This window comes from Rhinolophus sinicus, linkage group LG05 (genome assembly GCF_036562045.2).
Source record: "Rhinolophus sinicus isolate RSC01 linkage group LG05, ASM3656204v1, whole genome shotgun sequence".
NCBI classification, from domain to species: domain Eukaryota; kingdom Metazoa; phylum Chordata; class Mammalia; order Chiroptera; family Rhinolophidae; genus Rhinolophus; species Rhinolophus sinicus.
In genome coordinates, this window is record NC_133755.1 from 37,457,559 (window position 1) to 37,480,382 (window position 22,824).

Below are 22,824 nucleotides of genomic sequence, written 5' to 3' on the forward strand. Positions count from 1 at the left end.
ATATGCTACCTGCCCCGGAAACGGTGGCGGGCGGCCCTAGCCGGCAGGGGCGGCGTTGCCGGGCTCTCCGGAAGGAGACGTGGCGGCGGTTGGGTCCCGGACTGCCTGGGCTTTAGTAGTCCCGCCGCCTCCTCCTCCTCCTCCCCCTCCTCTCCTCTGTGGGCAGAGGAGGTTGTGTCGGCGGCTGGAGAAATCGGCGGCGGAGGATGGAGGAAGGAGGCGGCGGCGCGCGAAGTCTGGTCCCAGGCGGACCGGTGTTATTGGTCCTCTGCGGCCTCCTAGAGGCGTCCGGCGTCGGCCGAGCGCTCCCCCAACTCAGCGATGACATCCCTTTCCGAGTCAACTGGCCCGGCACCGAGTTCTCTCTGGTCAGTGCCCTCGCGAAGCCCGTAGCCATCTCTCTTCTTCCCGGCACTAAGGGTTCGGCCTCTTCCCTCGGTGTTCTACGCTTTTTCCCCTCGAACCACCTCTACCGGCGCATGTCTCCTTCCCCAGTCCGAAACGTCATTTACCCCGCGTTCATTCATTCACACAGCAAGTGTTTATCGAACACATTAAGTGGATGTGCCTTCCCTGCTAAGCACTGGGGATCCAGTGGTCACCTGCTCTCCCCTTTTTAAATCTGTCTCACTAGACCTTGGTTACCAACACTCCCACCCTGCGGAAGAAGCTTTCTTAGAACCACGTCAGGCGTACAGATTAGTCTCCTCTTTGGAAAGTCAGCTGCAGCTCTTCCTCCACCAGCAGCCTTCTCTCCTTCAGTGTTACACACCTCCCTGCCCACACACTCCATGGATTGCACATATGAGCTTCATCTCTCATATTCGTTCTTTCTCTCTTACACGCACAGCTCTTGTCCCTTCATAGTTGTTTTTGAGAGGGCTGTTTTGCCTGTGAGATGTTAACGACGCTCTATGCAGAATATCCTTTACCGTTTTGAGGTCTGACGACTATTATTTAAGCCCCGGATCATGAGATTTTATGGTCAGTTTTCGTACAGTAAAGAACATTTATAACTTCGCAGTAACGAAAATTTGCAGTTTTTCTCTTTGAGGAGTCTACTGCTGAAGTCCTCCTATGCACTGAAGGCCAATAAAAATTTGCTCTTATGATACCGTATATTAAATCATTTATTTCAAATTGAAATACTGGGAAAGGCAAAACTTTTTAAAAAATTCTTACTCCAATTGCCTATAGTCATTCCACTTGGGAGATTATTTTAGTATATTGTTCTATCACTGTTTCATTGAAACATAAGTGATACCATCGTGTCAAAACAGGATTTACCAAGATAAAGGATGTCATCATTACCACAACAGCTTTCTATTTGCAAACGTTATTGTTAATATGTCACACCTGGTTTGTTTCTCCACCCTTCTGTTTTCAGTTCTCCCATTCTGGTAGTTCAAATTTATCTAAGTATGCAAATATTTCTCTGGGAAACCAGTTTATCTTTGGGTTAATGCCATGAAATACTGATAATATGTTGAAATATTTACATAAAAGTTGTTAGATATCACTTTAGAAAGCTTGGGGTGAGAATACTTTAAGCCAACCTCTGTTGTTGTTTCCAAAGAGCACACTTGGCATGAACATGGCAGATGTTTAAAGAATGTGGTCATTAAAATTTTTTACTCTTGCGCCTGTGTTTTCATTTTTAATTTTTAAAAAAGCATTTTGATATGTGGCCCTGTAAACTTACTGACCTATAAATGGATGACTGAAACTAGCCTTTTTAGAGGTTACTACCAAATTGTTCAGTTTTCTTTCTGGCCCTGGTGTTTGCTGGCTAAAAAGAGGTTATTATATACCAATCTTTCACACCCCTGTTAAATTTATCTTAAAATTTTGTTTTTAATTACTTTTCTTTGGCAATACAACATAATCTAAAATGAGCATATTGGAAGATTTGGGGAGAATTTTTTCTTTTTTTTAAGTTTGAGTTATTTTGAGAAAAATCGAGAGGCATTTTTCTATGAGTTGAAAGAAGGTCTGTGGCCCTAACGCAAAAGTAAGCCCCCAGAGTCATTATCATTAGTCTTTTGAATTTTAAAAAAAATATTTTTATAATCTTAAGGCTTCCCTTCCATACTTTATGTAATTGAAGCTACAGACCTCCTCAGCTGGCACTGTCATTTTTTTTATGCGCCAGTTGTTTGGACATTTGTATATAACTAAGCAGCTGTTTTAACTAGGATGGGGGTCTTTATCTGTCTACCATGTAAAATTGGAAGGGTCTGGATTAGATCTGAATTTTTTTTAGCTTTAAAATTCTTTGTGCTTTAAATCACCTTCCCATTAAGATATGTTAAAACTACATAATCATTACAATTTTGCTTTCAAATTTACTTAGAAAAACTATTAAGCACCAAAAATTTGTGCATTTTTAAATGTTTAATTAATGATTATGATATTTTTTACTGATTTTTAGCATTCAATTTTGTTTTTATGTACATATTTTCCTTCTGAAATATCTTTGTCATTGAAGTGTTCAGTTATTCATTACAGAGTTTATGGATTTCACCAAAGTAAACCCACAACGTAAGTCTAATTTTCTCTACTTCTGTTATTAATAGAAGTGTATTCCCACTCAAAAACTTTCCCCAAACACTATGGTTGGTAAGAATGGTGACTAACTCCATGGTTTCAAGCATGTTGTATATGTTGACAACTTGTGCCGCTGAGTTTATTTTATAGCCTCTCCCAGGATAGTTTCGTCTCTCATCCTTTATCTTAATTCCTCCAGACTCATGGCAAACATTAGAAATTTATCCCCTGCCAAGATATTTTTAAAGTTCCTTAACCTTAAAGTACCACATACCCCCTTTGTTTAGTACCATTATATTAAAATCTGATTTTTATCAAATCACTAATATTACCCCTTAAGTAAGAACCTGTTTCACAAAATCAGAAGGAAGCATTTCAGTAGTAAGTACCTAGAGCAAAATAAATTTTAACTTAGAAAATCACAAAAGATTAAAAACGTTACTTTTTCCTAGTAATTTCTATTACAAAAAAGTAGGAAATTTTACTTTGTGATCTCAATAAGTGACTCCCTATTGCAGCAGAAAGTTTTCAGATAGAAAAATTCCTCCCTGGTCTGTTTTATTGACAAGAAAAGCAACCCTTCTTACACTAGTCAAAGAAATCTTTGCATCTTCACACAAGAATAGTGATGGTTTCTATTTCCTGTTACCAGTTACCTAGACCTTACAAACAATAGACAAAGAATGAGTTTCTTTATCATATAGACATAAACCCAAGAGTAGTTTTTATTACAAAAAAAAATTGTCTTCCTTTTCTGTATGGTGGTTCCAAACAGTTCTTTTTCCCATTGTTAGCATTGTGGTGAACATTTTAGTAAACAAGTTGATACTGCTGTAGGATTCAACTCTGAACTTGAGAGTTGCAGGTATCTCACAAATAGAGGGGAATACATTAAAGTGCTAGGATCTGCCCTCACTACAATACAGCAATATTTTACAAGACTTCAGACCCTTCACTACTAAGTGAATGTGAGTCATGCTTGGCACAACTCACTATCATATAGTCTGAATATATCTGAAAAACACTGAAAGGCATAAATGTTTCAGGAACTTTTTGGCTCAACCAAATAAATGTTTCTAAGAATTCCTTTATCATAATTTTGATTCTGCAACTCTCACTTTCAAATCTTTTTGATTCCCCTCTTCACTTTTAATGGTCTTTTAAACAGGGATCCTTGACCATAATCCACGAGTCTGTAATCTTAAAAAAAAAATTTAAAAAAAGCAAAAGTTAACAAAAACTGATTCAGCTATGTTAAAACGGTTCAGAGCACACAATATGGAACCAGTCTACTTAGTTTGGTCTCTGGGCTATGCTACTTAGTAGCTGTATTAGCTTGGACAAATTATTTAAGCTCTGGACTTCAATTTCCTTCATTGTAAGATGGATAGAATGCTTGTTTTGAGAATTAATGAGTTAATAAATTTAAAGGACTAAAATGGCACTGTCGTTTAAAATGGTACTGTTGTTTAAAATAGTACTGTTGTTAGTTAATACAGCTAGTATTTACTGCAATTATTTGTTTTGTTTTACTGTCTTGGGAAAACTGCCCTAATTTGCGTTTGTGTTTAAAATGACATTGGTGTCAAGTAGTACTGGTTTTATTATGGTTAGGAGTTGTTTTGTTAAATTGAGACTAGAACAGAGTTACTTAATAAGAGTAGTACTTTCCTTGCCAGGGATAGCCAAATAGTATAGTGGTTTCATAGTACTGTAAGAAGAGAAGAGAGAATTGAATTATCACAGAACGCGTATACTGTAAAACCTCTGCCTTAGTAGTTAGTGATACATTTGCTGTCACAGAGCTGTCTTTTTAATTAAATATCAGTTATATTAAAATGTTCATTTTAATTACATTCATATTCGATTTGTGAATTTGTTTGGTTTCATACTGTAGAAAGCTTTAAGGATAGTTTTGCTGATATACACCAGGAGTCAGCAAACTATACCTTTGGGCTAGCCCACCACCTGTTTTTGTAAGTAAAATTTTTTCAGAATACCATTATTCCTATTCCTTTACATATTGCCTATGCATATATGGCATAGTTGAGTAGTTGCAACAGAGACCATATGGCCAACAAAGCCTAAAATATTTACTATCTGGCCCTTTACAGAAAAGGTTTGCGGACCCATGATACATGCTAAAATAAGTCAGCACAGAGGATCCATAGTGATTTTTCTTTTAAAAGTAATTTTTCCATACATTATCCAAATATGAAAAATACTGTATTTTGTTCAAATGTCCCATCCAACAGAATTGAGAGTACTTTTGTAAATTGCTGTGGATTCTTTCATATAGTGGTAATTGTTAGGAATGATAAGTATTCAGTGATGGTATGTCCATGAACATTTATTGCCTCAATGTTTTTTAATCCATATTTTAACTTCAATCTGTTGCATTACTACGTTTTTCTTTATACTACAAACTTTGTTCATTTTTCTTCTGTTGTACTGTAACACCAGTATAAAGTTTGTCATCTTCATTTTGTCGTTAAAAAAATATGTAGAATCTTTTTCCTTTTCCTTTGGAAATACGAGATTTAAAAATCCTCTGTTGAAATGATGGATTAGTGACCTAGGATTGTGAATTATGCAGTGTAATACAATTTAACCAGAGAAAGTAATGTATATTTTTTATTCCATTTCTAGCCTACAGCTGGAGTTTTGTATAAAGAAGATAATTATGTCATCATGACAACTACACATAAAGAAAAATATAAGTGCATTCTTCCCCTTGTGACAGGTGGGGATGAGGTATGTTTTTATAAATATACCGATAGATAATCCCTATCACCAAAGATTGCAACCACATACTTTAAAATTGACAGGTTTCTCAATAATCCTGTATACCATAAAAATAGTAATCACTTCTTTATCCTAAATTTTTTTATTTTACAGTTCAACTTGGAAAAATAAGCAACCAATTTTTAATATTTTGAATGAAAATCTAATTCCATGCTTGCTTTCTTTTATATAAAGATTTGGAAATAATGTATAGTTGTTAAATGATATATGTGACATTTTTTGTAAAGAATTGCTAACAAATAAATCTATAGGTACCTTATGCTTCCTCACTACCTTAGTTCATGCCGGTTTCTTCCTCCTAAAATGCCCTAACTGCCTCTTATCCATCCTTTAAGGCAATGACTTCTTTCAAGATGAAAAAGGAGAGGCAGCATGGTAAAATGCAAAGGACACCAGCCTAGGAGCCAGGAGGCTGAGGTATAGGCTATAGTTAGCTACGGAACCTGGAACAAATTTGAAATTCAGTTCCTCCACTTAATAAATTAATGAGCTAATTACATAATATTTTCATGATATATAAAGTGGAAATATTAAACTCAGTGGATGTTTTCTTAGGTTTTGTTCAGATTTGAACTCTGTGAAGACAGATATCTGTTTCATTTTGTTTTAAACCTCTTTAAGACAATACACAAAATTATACACATATGGCATTCAAGTCTGAAATTCTAAAAATACATAAAAAAACTAAGTCCTTAAAATTTTCCAATATAGTCTACAACATTCCACTATTCTCAGGCTTTCATAGCTAAAATGTTTGGATGCAAGCATTTAAAAATTCTGAAATAGGTTTATAAGAATTGTTCAGAAAACTGATACTCAGAAAACTTTTCTTAAGAAAGAATGGAAGATTATTCTATGGCTCCGTATTTTATCCTTCAGTTCTTTTGAAAGAAGTGGTGTACCATAGGATATTATTAAAGGTTTTGACTTTTTTCCCTCTTTTATTTCCAAGCATTTGTGATGTGACCATGAATTAATACTCAAACAGCAGATTTGGGTGAAGTTCTAGAATAATTGTAAGTATTAAACTCTAGTTCTTTCATAGGAAGAAGAAAAGGATTATAAAGGCCCTAATCCAAGAGAGCTATTGGAGCCACTATTTAAACAAAGCAGTTGTTCCTACAGAGTATGTATTTTATGTTCACTTGGTAACTAGAAAATAAATTTCCAGCAGCCAATAGACTCTTGAAAATAATTCTACATTTCTTTTTACTTTCTTATGATGTATCAAATTTTTACTTGTAAATCTAAGCTATTAGTACTATTTTGTTCGTTTAAATTCCTGTATACTATATGCAGCAAACACCCAATACCAGTATCAAGTAATAACCACTTACCAAACTGCTTTGAATGTTTTTCAGATCGAAAGCAATTTTCCTTATATACAATTTTAATCAAAAATGGTAATTATTATTATTTAAGCTATATATAAAATGATCCCTAAGCCAGGTAGTTATTACAGACCCCAGGTGTATTCTAGACTTATTTCCTTCACAGAATGTTCAAATACAGCTAATTACCGAAAACAATGAATAGGCTTCAGAAATTTAATAAATTTCTGAGACATAATAGTAAGTTTCATTTAATGGTAGCTTACTCTAATTCTTGGTGGAAATTATCCAACTACTTAAAATACCAAAAAGTAATTCAACTGATTATGTGGCTTTTGTATATTAAATACATCCATCTTTCTTAGATTGAGTCTTATTGGACTTATGAAGTATGTCACGGAAAACACATTCGACAGTACCATGAAGAGAAAGAAAGTGGTCAAGTATGTTTTTTCTTCAAAATATGAAGTATGGAATGTTATACAATGAGAACTTTAGTAGTAATGAGATTGATGGTTTTAAATTTGTATTCTTGAAAAATGTATTTGAAAAATATTTAACTATATTTTTATTTTATTTTTAAATGTAGAAAGTAAATATTCATGAGTACTACCTTGGGAATATGTTGGTTAAGAACCTTCTGTCTGAAAAAGGTATGTTTCTATAGTGATTTGATAGTAATACTGGAATTTGATTTAAAGTAAATGTTCAAATTGGAATTTAAAGATCTTATTGGAGACTGAATTTTAAATAAACACTAAAATTTCTGAATAATTCCTTAGAAAGCTTTTTCAAAGAGATCTTTTTGTTATTTTCTGCTTTAACAAACATGCTTTTTTTCTACCTATTAATTTTTTAAAAATCTGATAAAATATACATGTTAGTGTCATGTTTATATAGTGTTAGTCTTGCTTGGTTTAAGCAAAGTTCTTATATATGGAAATAGACATGTAGATGTATCCCTCAAATTGTGAAATATTTTATTAATCTATTATTCAAATTGGTCAACTAAATTAAGATTAAACTCTTCACTGTGATTAAAAAACTTCAAAATAATACTATTGTGGCCGGTTTTTATGTGTCAAATAGAGTATTTGCTAGGTAAAGTTTAAATATGACTGTCCTTTCAAACAAAACTGTTTCAAGGAAACTAGCTAAGAGTAGTAAGATAAAAAGCATATGTATATTTTGGGTCTTATTTAGAAAGAAGTTTAAGATTACAAAGTTGATTGAAAACTTAATCATTTGTATTTTGTATGTCAGTGGTCATTCGTTACACTTACCTTACTCTATATTATTTCACAGAACAAGAAACAGAAGAAAAGGAAAAATCAAAAGAGGCAAGTGACAAATGTTGATTTTCACTCTTAATATCTATTAGTGAGGCATGAATTTATACAACTTAATTGACAGAATATAGCCATATGTTCTTTACCTATCAAATACTGTAAAACATTGGGTCAAAGAAAATTTGCAATATGTTAGGTTTTCCTGAGAAAAGTTACAGTAGGATACGTTTGTTTATTTTTAAGATCATATAAAAAATAAACACATTTACCACAGACATGTCTAGAAAAGTTTCTGTAATAGCATTATATCATCTCTGTTCTTAGCAGTGGTTCCCTCTATTTAACAGTGGAGACAATTACAGTAAGAGCTTTTGCATTTTTTCTGTTGTTTGGTCCCTCTCTCTGATGGGTAAAACAGATAAACTATACACGTAAATAACAAGCTGCCAGACTACAAGCATCGTCTTTGCAAGCAGGGACCGTTTTTTATCTCTTTACCCCGCAGTGCAAAGTGCCAGGCATAACACAGGCACTTCATAAATGTTTACTGAATGTGAATGCATAATGATGACTGAATAGGATTGTTTAAAAAGAATGATTCCATAGGTTGCCTAACCACAATTTTTAAATGCCCCTGTAGTTCATGGAATGCTTTCTGAATCTTAAGAATTTTCACAGTGAAATAACATATTGATAGAGGATATTACTCTAAATGGTTTCATATCAGAATGCTACTTTTATTAGAAGTAAAGTGAAATGGCAAAAGGCCTTAAAATTACTTCAAAGGGATGCCTATAACTTGAAAGGGGGTTTTGGGGAGAATTGATAAGCTAAGCAGAGACACACATAGGGTTGCTATTTTGAAAGATTTTAATTTTACAGGCACCTTTGAGATAAAATATTTAATGTGGCTCTGGAGGATAGCAAGATGGAATTCAAAGTGTAAAATGACAAAGAGGAAGAAAAGAGTAAAGGAAGAAATTAACATTTACTGAGCCCCGATTTGTAAGCCAAGTATTGTGCCAGGCATGTAACAAAAGGTAACACTTAATTTTCCCCACAACCTTAGACTACATATTATTAGTCTTTTACAAATGACAAAAACTGAAATTTGGTCAAAGTTACAAAGCTGGTAAATTCAAAGCTTAGATTTGAACCCAGGACTTTTCATTCCAGATAGTAGCATGAATTTCTTATAGCATATAAGAAATCTCAAAATGTTTTTCCCTAGAAACACTTATTTATTGCCTATTTTGGACATGGCACTGACAGGTTACCAAAGTGATACAAGATGAGCTCCCTGCCTCCGAAGAACTTGCTTGAAGATTTTAGTAATGAGATCTTTTTAAACCCCTCATATGAGATTTTGCTTGTGTTTATGTAGCTAAAAGTATGGGAGCTAACTCCTTAATAATCCTCATTTTCTGAGGTGATCTTTATTCCCCCATTCCATTAAAATTTCTCCATTTGTCTTTTGCTGGCTTTGTACAGATTTATATAGGAGTTTATATGCTGAAAAATATGTCTGTTAATATTATTAATAGGGAAGAAGAGGAGCAGAATGATGAACCTGTACAATATTTAGATCCCTGTTTAGAAGATAGTGTTTTATTATATAGCCCACATTTTGACAAATCAAACTTCAAACCTCTAGAATCTAAACTCTACCACAGCCATTCACTGAGAGTTTAGAAAGCTCTGACCAGCCCACTATAAGTTCCTGTATTTTATCTTAGTCTCTTTTTTTAGAACTATTAAAAATAATTCATATTAATTATGATATAATTATATTATATCCTTTATATAAATGCACATTTACTTAACATCTTTATTTTAGCACTAAATAAAAATTTCTTTTTTGCTATATTAAACTAGCTCTCAAAATACGTATTTGCTCATATAAGAATTTATGAATCAAAAGAAAATTAAAGGGAGAATCAAAAGAATATTAGAGGGAGAAAATATAGAAATGTTACCTTTGTAAATGTTGGTTTATAAACAAAATACAGTTTTCTTCCTTTCAGAATAAGAACTTCTTCCATCCTTACTTCTACCCCCATTTCTAATGAAAAGTCTGTCTTATACTCTTTTTTTAAGATTCCTACTAAAAATATCGAAGGTCAGATGACACCCTACTATCCTGTGGGAATGGGAAATGGTACACCTTGTAGTTTGAAACAGAACCGGCCCAGATCCAGTACTGTGATGTACATATGCCATCCTGAATCTAAGCATGAAATTCTTTCAGTAGCTGAAGTTACAACTTGTGAATATGAAGTTGTCATTTTGACACCACTCTTGTGCAATCATCCTAAATATAGGTAGGATGTGGATTTAATGTTTTAAACATGAAGTGCACGTGCCATAAAGTGCTATATGCTTAGCTTTAATGCTTTGTTCTTACTGAACAGATTCAGAGCCTCTCCTGTGAATGACATCTTTTGCCAGTCACTGCCAGGATCACCATTTAAACCCCTCACCCTGAGACAGTTGGAACAGCAGGAAGAAATTCTGAGGGTGCCTTTTAGGAGAAATAAAGAGGTATGAAAATTATCTAACAATATTTTCTCATTGTTCCCTTTTCCAGATTTTAGAGTATATATCAACATTTCAATGATTTCTATAGTATAGTAGTAGTAATTTATTTTCCTGACTCAAACTTTTCAATTCCAGTTCTTTTTATTGATTTTATTATTTTCCTTATTCTAGTATGTCTCAGAAACTACTTTAACATTCTCTGATACTTATGATTTTGTAATATTTTAAAGTTTGACATCCTGTTCATCCTAGTTAAGTTTAATTTTTAACTAGTTGACTGGACTTCCCAGCTAAGCAAGCCCGTTGAAAAAATAGACTACAACCCATCTCAGCAATCTTTTGGTTCCAATTTGCTAGACATATGCATTACTACTTCTTAGTACCATAAAACACTGAATATGTGAAGCTTGAACTTTTTCTCCTCCCTTTACTTCAGGTCATTCTCTCTAGTCTTCTCTGGTTCTCTTTTTTCTGCGTACTAGTTTTTCCTCTACTTCCTGTCCCTTAAAATGTTGAAGTTCCCACAGTTCTATCCATACTTGCCTTCTCTTTTATTATACAGTCTCCTTACATAAGCTCACTTATGCCCATTCTTTCAACTTTCACTTATATGCCCATGAGTTCCAAATATACATCTTCAATGCTGACCTTTTTCCTGAACTCAAACCACAGTCACAATAATTAATATGTATTGAGTCTTAACAGCTATTACCTAATCCTCACAACAACCTACAAGATTCACTGTTATTATCCTCTTAACAGTTTAGGGAATTGAGCTTCAAGGGAGGAAAGTAACAAGGGATGGATTACAGATTAGAATCAAAGCAGTCTGTTTCTAGAGCCTGTCCTCTTAACCACTTCTCTATGCTGCTTCTCCTCTTTGATACGCTATCTTCTCTTTCACACTGACCGTTTTCTTCTCTATTGTTTTTAAAGCCCTGTACCCCCTACCCAATTGTCAAGTCACAAACTAAAGTCATTTTTTTTACCTATCTCTTAATTCATCTCTAACTTTATTCATTAACTAAGACTTATCACTGTTATCTTCTAAATGCTTTCAAATCTGTCCTGTCATTAATTCAGGACCTCATCATCGCCTAGGAACAGAAACTAGTCTCCTCATGTATTCCCACACAGCTGATGAAATGCTGTTTCTGAAATGAACATCTGAGTATGTATTTAGCCTTTTGGTGGTAAACATGATCTATACCTCAGGATAAAATAGATGATCGTACAATGATTTTATCAAAGGGGGATACAAGCCCTTTTGTGACCTGGCTTCAGCCTCATCTCACATCACCATCCCCTTTATCCCAGCTATTTTCGACAACTTAGAGTTTCCTAAAAGTACCACATTCCTTCCAGCCTCCTTACCTTTGGATATACTGTTTCCCTCTTCTTCTATTGCCTTCTCTCCTTCCTCCCCTGCACCTGATGAACTTCTGCTGCTTCTGCTTTAAAACTAAGGGTAAGACACAAAATCTGACAAGTAGCAAAGTACTTAATAAGACTAGTGAGACAAAATTTATGAAATAGAAATTATCCCTGTATGTTTAGAATGGCCACCATACCCCTGACTGGTAGGTGGAACTAATATTCTTCTAGAGCTTTCTCTATACTATGAAGTGTTGCAAAATTCATTTTTTAAAAACAGATTAAAAATGAGTGGACAACTTTTATTTTCCAAATTTTCTGCAGTTTAAAACTAGTAATTTAAGTCATAACTGAAAAAATTAGTGTGGCAAAGAAACCCTTCAACATATATATATTTAATTTTAGGAAGATTTGCAATCAACTAAAGAAGAGAGATTTCCAGCAATCCACAAACCCATTGCTGTTGGTTCTCAGCCGGTGCTCACTGTTGGAACAACCCACATATCCAAGTTGACAGATGACCAACTCATAAAAGAGTTCCTCAGTGGTTCTTACTGCTTTCACGGGGTGAGAAGTGAACCTTTGGTTTATCTTACAGCTTTCATAGTGTGTTAGTCAAGAGGCATTAGCCGCACTGCAAAAGGTTTTGATCTATCAAGAAATGGCAGGATTCTGGAAGCCTTCCAATGCACATTTTCTCTCTGCATCTCACTATAATTTAATCTATAGCCATTATGTTCTCTTTACTCACAAGCTAAAACTTAGCGTTTATTTGACAGATGTGATTCTGGTTGATTGCTGGGCTGGGCATCAGTGACTGTGTAGCCTACATTTTGGTTATGTAGCAATCACATTTAAAACTTGAGTTATCAAGGCTGTATAGCAGTTATTCTTGGTATTTGTCCTTTTTTATTTTTTATTTCTCAGTAATTTTAAATTTTCAACCATATTATTGCTATTACAGGTTTTTAAAATTATATGTATTTCTATGGCTGTCATGTGGCAATATTGAGACAGGCCCCATTCCCCCTTTCTCTGTACGTAACTGGATCCATTTTCTTTCCAATAGGGTGTTGGTTGGTGGAAGTACGAATTCTGCTATGGCAAACACGTACATCAATACCATGAGGTATAGAACAGCATTTATATCATTCTACCACTAGATGGACTAAAGTTTTAAAAATCTTTTGTGGAAAAAGGGGGGGGGGGGTTGGTGTTACTTTTAGTTATGAAATGATTTTAATATGGAAATACTCATTAAACTGTCTAAATTCTGCAAAATGGAAAACTTGGTGCTAAGTCAGTCATCTTAAAATAACATTGTTTATTAACTGCTCAGATTCTTGTATTACTATGAGCCTGGAGGAATAATAAGCTAGTGTGACTAACCTCTTTAGCTTTGACCAAGAAATTAGTCATTGTTGTAATTCATCTTTATCTTTTTTTGTTCCAATCCAGCTTTACCTTTAAGCATCCCTGCCACCTTTCCTCTCCTCACGAGCTGCTGGTTGCTAACATCCAAAATCATACTAATTTATTCTCTGATAAGCTCTGCACTTGGGACCCTAAACTAAGCACCAGATCTGCCTTTCCACATTCAAAAATTCATTAAGCTGATCTGCCAAATTAACAGCTCACTCTTGTGGTCTCCACCTTTAACACCATTGGGAGAACTCCTAAACTGAGTGTTTGTCCTTTAGCTGGGGTTGTTCTAATACTAGTTTCTATAAATAAAGAGGAAATCAGTGTTTGTTTTGTTTTGTATTTCTATCCCCTCCCCTCCTTTGGCAACCATCAGCTTGTTCTCTATATCTATGGGTGTTTCTGTTTTGTTTTGTTTGTTCGTTTATTTTATTTTTTTAGATTCCACATGTAAGTCAGATCATGAGGTACTTGTCTTTCTCTGACTTATTTCACTTAGCGTAATATCCTTTAGGTCCATCCATGTTATCACAAATGGCAAGATTTCATTCTTTTTTTATTTCTAAAAAATTGTATTATTCAGCTGTAAGTCATCTTTAAAGTAAGAAAGTGAATGGTAATAATACATGATTGCTGGAGTTAGTAAAATAGGGTAAATGCAGCAAGTTTCTCAGCCAAAAGAAAGTACTATATCATCTTAAGTTTAAAATAAGTTTTAAGATTGTGTAATCTTAACACATTGACCTTTTATTCTTCATTTTATTTATAATTTCATAAATGAGATAGCATATTCTCCCACACTTGAGCCAAGCTGCTTAAATTCTGAAATTCAACCCCCAATAATTTTGTCATAGTTGCACTTTATTTGGTAAGGTAAACTACTAGACATTGAAGACAAATAATAAATGTTGACCTGGCTACTTTAAAAGATTCTTTTTATTTCTAAAGAGAAATAATAACTAATAATTAGAAAGTACTGTATTTGTCCTCTTGAGATGTGTTGAGCCAACCTGAAATTCCAAGATCATACCAGGAAAGTTCATCAACTCATCTTCCACATTTAAATCATTCCAAATTTATGAGGCATCTATAAACTGGGACATTTTTTTCTTCACTTAAAATTGAGTTCAATTTCACTATTCTTTCCATTTATTTTTGCTGCTTTGTAGATGTTTTATTTATTTTTAATAACATCTATTAATACAGAAAAATGATAAAGTACAGTATTCTCTAACTACAGCCCAGATAATACCTAGTGGCTTTTTTTAATTAAAGGAATATATGCCAGAAATTCAGAATGAAAGTAAAATTCTCCTCCACCATTGTTCCATTTCCCAAAAGTAACTGCTGTTAACTTCTTCTCAGTTAACCCTGCACAAGAAAAAAAAAAGATGCATATATGTAAATGGTGTAACCTTTTTATTTGTGCAGAAGAGACTGGTGCACTGCTCTGCACTTGTTCTTTTCATTTAGTAGCTTAGAGATCTTTCTTGTCAGCAACAGCTGGTCTCATTCTTTTCAGCAGGTAGAGAGGGTTATATCTATACCCACAATGTACTTAGCCAGACCTCCACTGATAGACCTTAAAGTTCTTTCCAGTTTTGCGGTGATGGCATTTTAGTGAGCATTTTAAATAGTTCTGTTAGTGAACTTTGCCAGTATATTCATAGGGCACATTTCTAGCAATGTACTTGCTAGATCAAGGTATATGCCTACTGAACAATTGCCTTCCAAAGGATGAGACCAGTTTACATTCCCATTAACAGTGGCTGTTTTCCCATATACTTGGCCAGCACCAGGTTTTTATCAACCTTATTTTGGCCAGGGTCATATAATCTAGAACTTTTTGAGGGATTCTGCTAGGAGCTTTTGGAGATATAAATATAACAGTTGCTAACAAATATAGTGCTCACTGTATACCAAGCACTGTTCTAAGTATTTCACACATATTAACTCATTTAATGCTCATAACAGCCCTTAGAGGTGAGTATTGTTATTCCAAAATGAGGAAAACAAAAGCAAAGATTTAGTAACTTGCCTAAGACCATATAGGAAGTAAATAGTGAAACTAGAATTCAAACTCCGGCAGTCTTGCTCCATATCCAACTTCTTAATCCATGTCTGTCTAGGAATTTACAGACTAGTTGCTAAAATAATGTTTAATGGCTCTCTTCCACTAGGCAATAAGCTTCACTAGGGCAGTGGCCATGCCCAGTTCATTAGCCACTGTAAGGGTTTTTAATTCTACTAATCAAATGTGCATTAGTGCCCAGCACAGTGCTTGGCACAAAATATGCTGAAGGAAAGGAAGACAGGAAGGAAGGGGATGAGAGGAAGGGAAAGGAAGGAGAGAGAATGAAGTCTACATATAAGACAGCATATAGTCAGTGTTTAAAAAAAATAATAAAAGCAGAATGGGGAAGGGAGTTTCTGAACACTGTTGATGCAGAAATGAGTGTCAAATGAGTAGTGTGAAGAGGAGTATAATTCGAAGGTTTGCATTTCAAAGAGAAGAAATAGGCTCAGTGTGGCTGCAGGGTAAGAGATAGAAGCCAAAGATTTAATTAAGAATCGCAGTAGTATGGGGTGTATCATCTAGGTTGGGGATGAGATGTTGGCAGCGGAAATGTAGAGGAAGAGTCTGAAGCAGAGAACATATCCAGGAAAAAAAACTGACAGGACTGACAGATATGTAGGAGAAGAAGAGAATAGAATAGTCAAAAATAACTACATCTGGAGTTAGTCTGACTAGAAAGTTCTTTCGTTTTTCAGAGAAACAGGGAAAAAGAAGATAATGAGCTCACATTTCTACTTGTTGAGTTTGTCTAAAATATTACCTGTAAACAGAGATATCCCCTGTGCAGATGAAGATAAGGACTAAAGCTTATAGGCCATCAGCATAAAAGTCGACTTGGCGATGTCAAGTATGCATTATCACAAGTATTTTTCTATATATTAGGACAAGGATAGTGGGAAAACTTCTGTGGTTGTGGGAACTTGGAACCAAGAAGAGCATATTGAATGGGCCAAGAAGAATACTGCTAGAGCCTATCACCTTCAAGACGATGGTACCCAGACAGTTAGGTAAAGATTAACTTCACTTGCCTTTGGATCTGATTAGTAGAATGTTTAAAACTCAGAATATTGAAAAACATAAATTGTAAACACTTACGTAAAATCCCTGGTCAGTTTTCTTCAGGGATATCCCTTAGCTTAGTTTTCTTTTCATGGTGATACAATATAGTGTAATAGTTAAGAGCACAGCCACTGCAGTCCACTGCCCTGGATTCAAATGCTGGCTTTTCACTTACCACCTTGGGCAATTTACATAACCTTCTTAAGCCTGGCTTTTCTTATCTAGCAGTATTTGCCTAGTAGGATTGTGGTGACATTTAAATGAGGTGATTCAAGTAAAGCACACTGCCTTCAGCATGGCAATACAGCATGCAGTCAACTTGGCTGGCTGCCACCTTTAACTGGTGGTGGTAAGTAATGAGAGGTAGTAGGTCTCAGGCTGTTGTAAAGTATTGCTCTCTTTTATGTGTCATCTTCAGCTCTTTAAATTTAGTGCTATTTAAATATACTCTAACATTTTGCTTTGTTATTTAACCTTTGTGAGGTAATGGTGGAAAATAGTTAACAGTGGCTTTTTAAAAACCTACCTCATCTCTTTTGAGTTTTCCGTGTATAGGTATACCTTGTTATAGCTAAAGTAAATCAATCTCTTATTTCCCAAGAATAACTAAACTTTAGCTTTTCTAGTAGTCTGTTGCCCAGTGAATTTTAAATTACTCATTTTTCTACCTTTTTGGGTGCTATTTTTGTCCTTCCTAGTACAGATGTTATTGAGAGACTGTTTTCAGAATGTGCTGATTTCTTGGGCTGACCAAAATCAAAGTCAGCAAAATTAAGAGATAGGCATTTAAGTATTAGAATAATTAGAATACACTAAACAGAAATATTTTTCTTATGTTTGTATATGTTTCATGTGAAAATAGCTCATGCAACAAATACTGAAGCACAGGAGTGTAAGGCTAGCAGAATTAAAGCATTTGTTTGGACCATGCTCACTTGGAATTTGTAGCTTTGGCTAAGGCTTTACTTTTGTACCCCGGCACTACAGTATTTTAGTGGATGGAATGGGATGGAGGATGGGAAGAAGGGAAGTGTTCCACAAAGCAAACAATATACAGGCCTGGAGAAATGGTTAACTTTATAGAATCTGAAAGACCTTTGTGACATAGCCCTAAAAATATGTATTTTTAAAGAATATTTTATAGTCAGATTTTTTTAACTAATGTAAAACTGATCCTCTAACCATCTTTTCACCCTACCCATCACAATTAGTCTGAATTAGTGAATTTTGGTTTAATAAAGCTTGTGTGTTTTTCTCATTCAGGATGGTGTCACATTTTTATGGGAATGGAGATATTTGTGATATAACTGACAAACCAAGACAGGTGACTGTAAAACTAAAGTAAGTTGGACCATCACATCATGCTTTATACCTTCTCTTTCTCTTTAATCTGTTTCCTGTGGGCAAAAGTGTTTATAAATATAAAATGTAATTGTGAATAATTGTATTTATCCATAATTATTTATGAATTAATGTATGTGTTGTCATAAGATTATTCTTTTACTCTAAGATATTAAAATTAATTTCAATAATATAAGTTATTTATAAGTTATAATTATTAAATTATCATAAATAATGGAATTCAATTTATTATATTATACAGGACTACTTATATGGAATTTTTATAGCTTAAGAAGAAAACAATTAAAAATAAGTTTTTATGGTTTGGGCAGCAATTTAAAGTGTTATCTGTTTTAGGTGCAAAGAATCAGAGTCTCCTCATGCTGTTACTGTATATATGCTAGAGCCTCATTCCTGTCAGTATATCCTTGGGGTAAGTAGAAAAATAATACTCAGGAATTCAGTTTGGGACCATGTTTTAATTTTTAGCATTAAATCTAGAAAGCCCTTCAGTAGTCTCCAAAATTTAATATAGTCCCCATAGTACTACTTCTATAAAACCTGATAGATACCTTTTTAATTGAAGTCTAGTGTATGTAAAATTAAATGCAAAGATCTTAAGTATTGAATTTGACGGGTTTTGACAATTTTATGTACCCATGTAACTCTCACCTAAAACAAGGTATATATCACTGCAGAAAATTTTCTTATACCCTTTTCCTGTCAATACTCCTCAATTCCCAAAGATATCTTTTCTTATTTCTGACACCATAGATGAGTTTTGCCTCTTTTTTTATTTGATAGGAATGGAATTATATAGCATATAATTTTTTATGCCTGGCCTCTAACTCAGCATGTCTCTCAGAGCCAGTCATGTTATTGCTTTGATCAGTACTTCATTCTCTTTTTATACTGAATAAGTATTCTTTTGTATAAATATACCACATTTGCTTATCCGTCTTCTATAGATGGGCATTTGGGTTCTTTCTCATTTTGCTATGAACATTTCTCTTTACATGTGTTTTTGTGGTCATAAGTTTTCATTTCTTTTGGGTAAGTACCTAGGAATGGAATTGCTGAATCATAGATTAGGTATGTTTCACTTTTACCAAACTGTTCTCCAAGTAGTTGTACTATTTTACACTTCTGTCAGCATATATGAGAGATCAGTTGTTTCACATCCTCACCAACATTTGGTATTGTCAGTCTTTGTATTTTAGCCATTTTAGTGGTTTTGTTTGCCACATGAAAAATGGTTTTGAGCACCTTTTCATGTGATTATTCATTCTTATATCCTATTTTGTGAAGTGTCTAGCCAAGAAAAAATTATTCTGACTTATTAAAACAGTAAGGAAGACTTTATTCAGGACTAGTGTAATAGATGTCAAGATTCACAGTAGGGGAGAGAAATCCAGCTCAACTCCAAATACAGCAAAGTCAGCTGGGGGTGTATAGCCAACAAGCAGAAGTGGGGAGGAAGAGGTTGGCCAATGAATGAAAAATTACTAAGAGGAGACATCAAGGGTATTCTTGTTAAACTGATTTACAGGATTATTGCTGAAGGCAAGCCAGGACGATCAGATATCAAAGGTGAGAGATGAGGAATTTGATCAGATCTGGAGAGTGATTAGATATTGAGCATGAGGGATACTCCCTAACTGATTATCAGGATTTTTTGCTACAGCTGAACTCAGCAGGCACAAGATAGGGCCAAAGGACCAAAAGAGGCCTCATCAAAAAGTGGGCTCAGGGGAGCCTGACTGTGGTTTGGCCAAGGAAAGAATCTTTGTTGGTCTTTTACCTATTTTTATTTTTGTTGTTTCTCTTATTATTTATTCCAAAGAATTAAAATATATTCTTGATATGAGTTCTTTGTATTTATACTGCATATTTTTTCCCCAATATGCGGTTTGCCTCTTCATTTTATTAATCTTTTCATGAGGAAAAGTTTATTTGATGAAGTTCATTTTCTCAATATTTTTCCTTTTATTGCCAATGCTTTCTTTGTTCTAAGAAAAAAAATTTTTTTTAATTAACATTTATTTGAGTGACAATTGTTAGTCAAGTTACATAGATTTCAGGTTTACAATTCTGTAATACATTGATACCTCACATTATGTGTTCACCACCCAGGGTCAGTTCTCCTTCCAGCACCATGTATTTGTGTTCTAAGAAATTTTGCCACTCCAAAGTCACAAAGATATTATATTTTCTTCTAGAAACTGTATGGGTCTACCTTTGATTACATGATGCTTACAAGTGATTTTCTTTGTATTTATCCTGGTTGAAGTTCACTGAGCTCGTTGGATTTGTGGGTCGATATAATTCGTCAATTTTGGAAAAATTTTGGACATTATCACCTCAAAGATTTCTTCTGCCCCACTCTTTTTCTATTTCTGGGACTCCAATTAAATGTGTTAGTTTGAAGTTCTCCCCAAATCTCAGATACTTTTATTCTCAGTTTTTTTCCTTCTTTGTTTCTACGTGGGTCATTTCTGTTGAACTGTCCTCAAGTTCATTGATTCTTTCCTCTGCTGTGTCCCATCAGATCTTTGAATGAATTTATTTTTGATATATTCATTTCTGACATTTCCATTTAGTTTTTTACAGTTTCCTTTTCTCTACTAACATTCCCTATCTATTCATACATGTGTATCTTTTCCATTATTTCCGCCACCATGTTTATTATAATTATCTTAACATCTAATAATTTGAACACCTGGCCCATCTTTGGGTTACATTTTTCTTTGCCTTTTTGTTGAATTGTGCACTGATTACTTTGCCATAATCTTTTTTTTTTTTTTTTTATGTATAAAACCTAGCTATATATTCCTTTTGTTCTTTATTCCTTTTCTCTCTCATCTCTTTTACTTGGCGGTAATAATACCTTCTCTACCTATCTGGTGTTTTGTATCATTGACTAAAAATTGTTTTTGGTTTTTTTTCCGAAAAGCTCAATTTGTAGAAATAATATTGGGCTCATATATCTTACAAATTAATATACATGTATTCATTCAGCCAAATAGTACTAAATAAAGTATTCAGCTTAGCAACTTTCTAATGTTTTTATTGTTGTTCTTTAGGTTGAATCTCCAGTGATCTGTAAAATCTTAGATACAGCAGATGAAAATGGACTTCTTTCTCTCCCCAACTAAAGGATAATAAAGTTTGGGGAAAGAAAAGATCGTTGAAAGTCTTGATGAATTCTGTCTGATCCTGTGTCTCATTATAGAGTTCTCAGCCATTGGACCTCATCTAAACGATCACATAAAAGGACTCTCAACCACTTTGTGAATATGTATGTATATATAAGAGATTATTGATAAACTTTTAAGGCAGGCATTTGTCTCACTTTTTTCATTTTTGTTATGTTTTATGAACTGATTGTTTTTCTTTGCTTGGATAATGTGATTCCAAAATAAATCTCATCCAAGCAGTTTAGAGTCCAGCCTAATGAAATGTCATAATTGTTGTACCTACTGAAAGTTTTTAAATAATAGATTTATTATGTAAATTATAGTATCTATAACTATCTAATGAAGTAAAAGATAATGAAAAAAGAAATTGATAAGAGGTTGTTTAAATGGGAGACCATGTAAAATATGTATTCTAGTGCCTGAAAGCCTTTCAACACATTTTTTATTTGCAATTGCTCTCTACCAGGTATTAAACTATAAACTGGGCGCACAGTAGAGCCTCACATACAAATTTTCCTTACTTCTGTTAATCTCAAGAAACTCTTATTTGTAATAGGTTGTTTCTCTCTCAGAACTTTTATCTGTTTGTTTCTCCTTGCTATGAGTGTGTTTTCCCTCAAAGTATGTACCTGGTATAGACAGTCAGTGATTCTTCTCTTTCAACTTAGAATGATTTACTCTAACAACATACTGTGCTGGCGATCCTTTGTGCTTGCCTACTGTGTACTACAGATTTTAGTTCTGGACAGTTTTACAGCACAATATTTATTTTAAAGTGAATAAAATGTCCACAATCAGTGTTGTCATGTAGTCAGTGGCAGATTATTTACTTCCTCTATTTTTCCCATTACCCTGTGGCACACAAATTTTTCCTGTTGTATTATAGACATACATATCTAAATAAGGACAGAAAAATGCCCATAAAATACTTTCCCTCCTTTTCAGTAGTTCTGGACAGAGATATTTTAGTTTGAGAAAAGGTTAATACAATTGACAATTGGAGGGCTATTTGTAGATTTTAGTAAGAAACAGCACATATAGAAAGAGCATGCGTGCACTTTGAATTCAAACCTAGGCCCAAATACTGTCTTTAACTTGCTAGTTGTGTGATCCTGGACCGATCAATTAATTTTTTTGAGCCTCACTTCCTCTTTTGTAGAGAGAGTGCTTACTTCATAAGGTGGTTGTATCAGTGCATTAATTTTACTGTCTATAAAAATCCTAGCCCCCCCCCCCAAAAAAAAAAAAAAAATCCTAGCCCCAGTACTTGACACCGGGTTCCCAGTAAGTCTAAATTATTTCCTAATCTTGTCTCTGTCTCCTTTGATCAGGGACCAAAGCCATTAAAATTGACTTATTTAATAACTTATAGAATCGTATTTATTACGAGTATATCAGTGAATTAAGACAAATAGAATTACCCTCACATTTAGATTATAGGTATGGGGGGAAGGGAGTTAGAATTGTGAAAGTTTACTGCTAGAAGATACTTTGAGACTGATAAGGCCAAACTCTTTCTCTTATGAGAGGGGGAAATTTTCTAACTATATTAGAATAGTTTACCACAGAAGATTCTTAAAATTACAAGTCATAATTATTTCAAAATAAAATTTAAAAAAAAAATAAGTCAGCCTTCTGTCTTCACTTCAACTTCTTTGCTGGGAGGGCTAGGCCAGGTATCTCCATATCCCTTCTAAATCTTGGGTCCCCTATCAGTAGTCTGTGAAGTCTCATTGGATCTCTAAAAAGTGTTTGCTGCTACCTCTATTATGCAGCCACTCTGCTATCTAAGTAGGCTGAATTCCTAATAGACAGAGGAAGGGCTCAGATATAATATGCCTAAT

The 22,824-nt window shown here is 34.2% G+C and overlaps 2 protein-coding genes across 2 annotated transcripts in view; one reads left to right on the plus strand and one right to left on the minus strand.

The window, feature by feature from the left end:
- Positions 1-22,824, minus strand: part of LOC109439164 (ankyrin repeat and SOCS box protein 3) — a 142,865-nt gene that overhangs the window by 95,895 nt on the left and 24,146 nt on the right. The window lies entirely within an intron of this gene.
- Positions 19-21,790, plus strand: ERLEC1 (endoplasmic reticulum lectin 1). Its single transcript, XM_019719459.2, has 14 exons — positions 19-368; positions 5,197-5,301; positions 6,398-6,478; positions 7,049-7,126; positions 7,273-7,336; positions 7,989-8,023; positions 10,070-10,293; positions 10,384-10,513; positions 12,290-12,451; positions 12,954-13,013; positions 16,266-16,390; positions 17,706-17,783; positions 18,141-18,216; positions 20,867-21,790. The coding sequence occupies exons 1-14, from the start codon at positions 207-209 to the stop codon at positions 20,936-20,938; spliced, it is 1,452 nt and encodes a 483-aa protein (XP_019575018.2). The 5' UTR covers positions 19-206; the 3' UTR covers positions 20,939-21,790.

What these genes read in the sequence shown, in the direction of transcription:
- ERLEC1 (XM_019719459.2), top strand. Translation starts at nt 207, where the DNA reads ATGGAGGAAGGAGGCGGCGGCGCGCGAAGTCTGGTCCCAGGCGGACCG. An exon ending in TTGTGACAGGTGGGGATGAG is followed by an intron (nt 5,302 to 6,397) that starts GTATGTTTTTAT and finishes GTTCTTTCATAG; the next exon opens with GAAGAAGAAAAGGATTATAA. An exon ending in GAACCTTCTGTCTGAAAAAG is followed by an intron (nt 7,337 to 7,988) that starts GTATGTTTCTAT and finishes ATTATTTCACAG; the next exon opens with AACAAGAAACAGAAGAAAAG.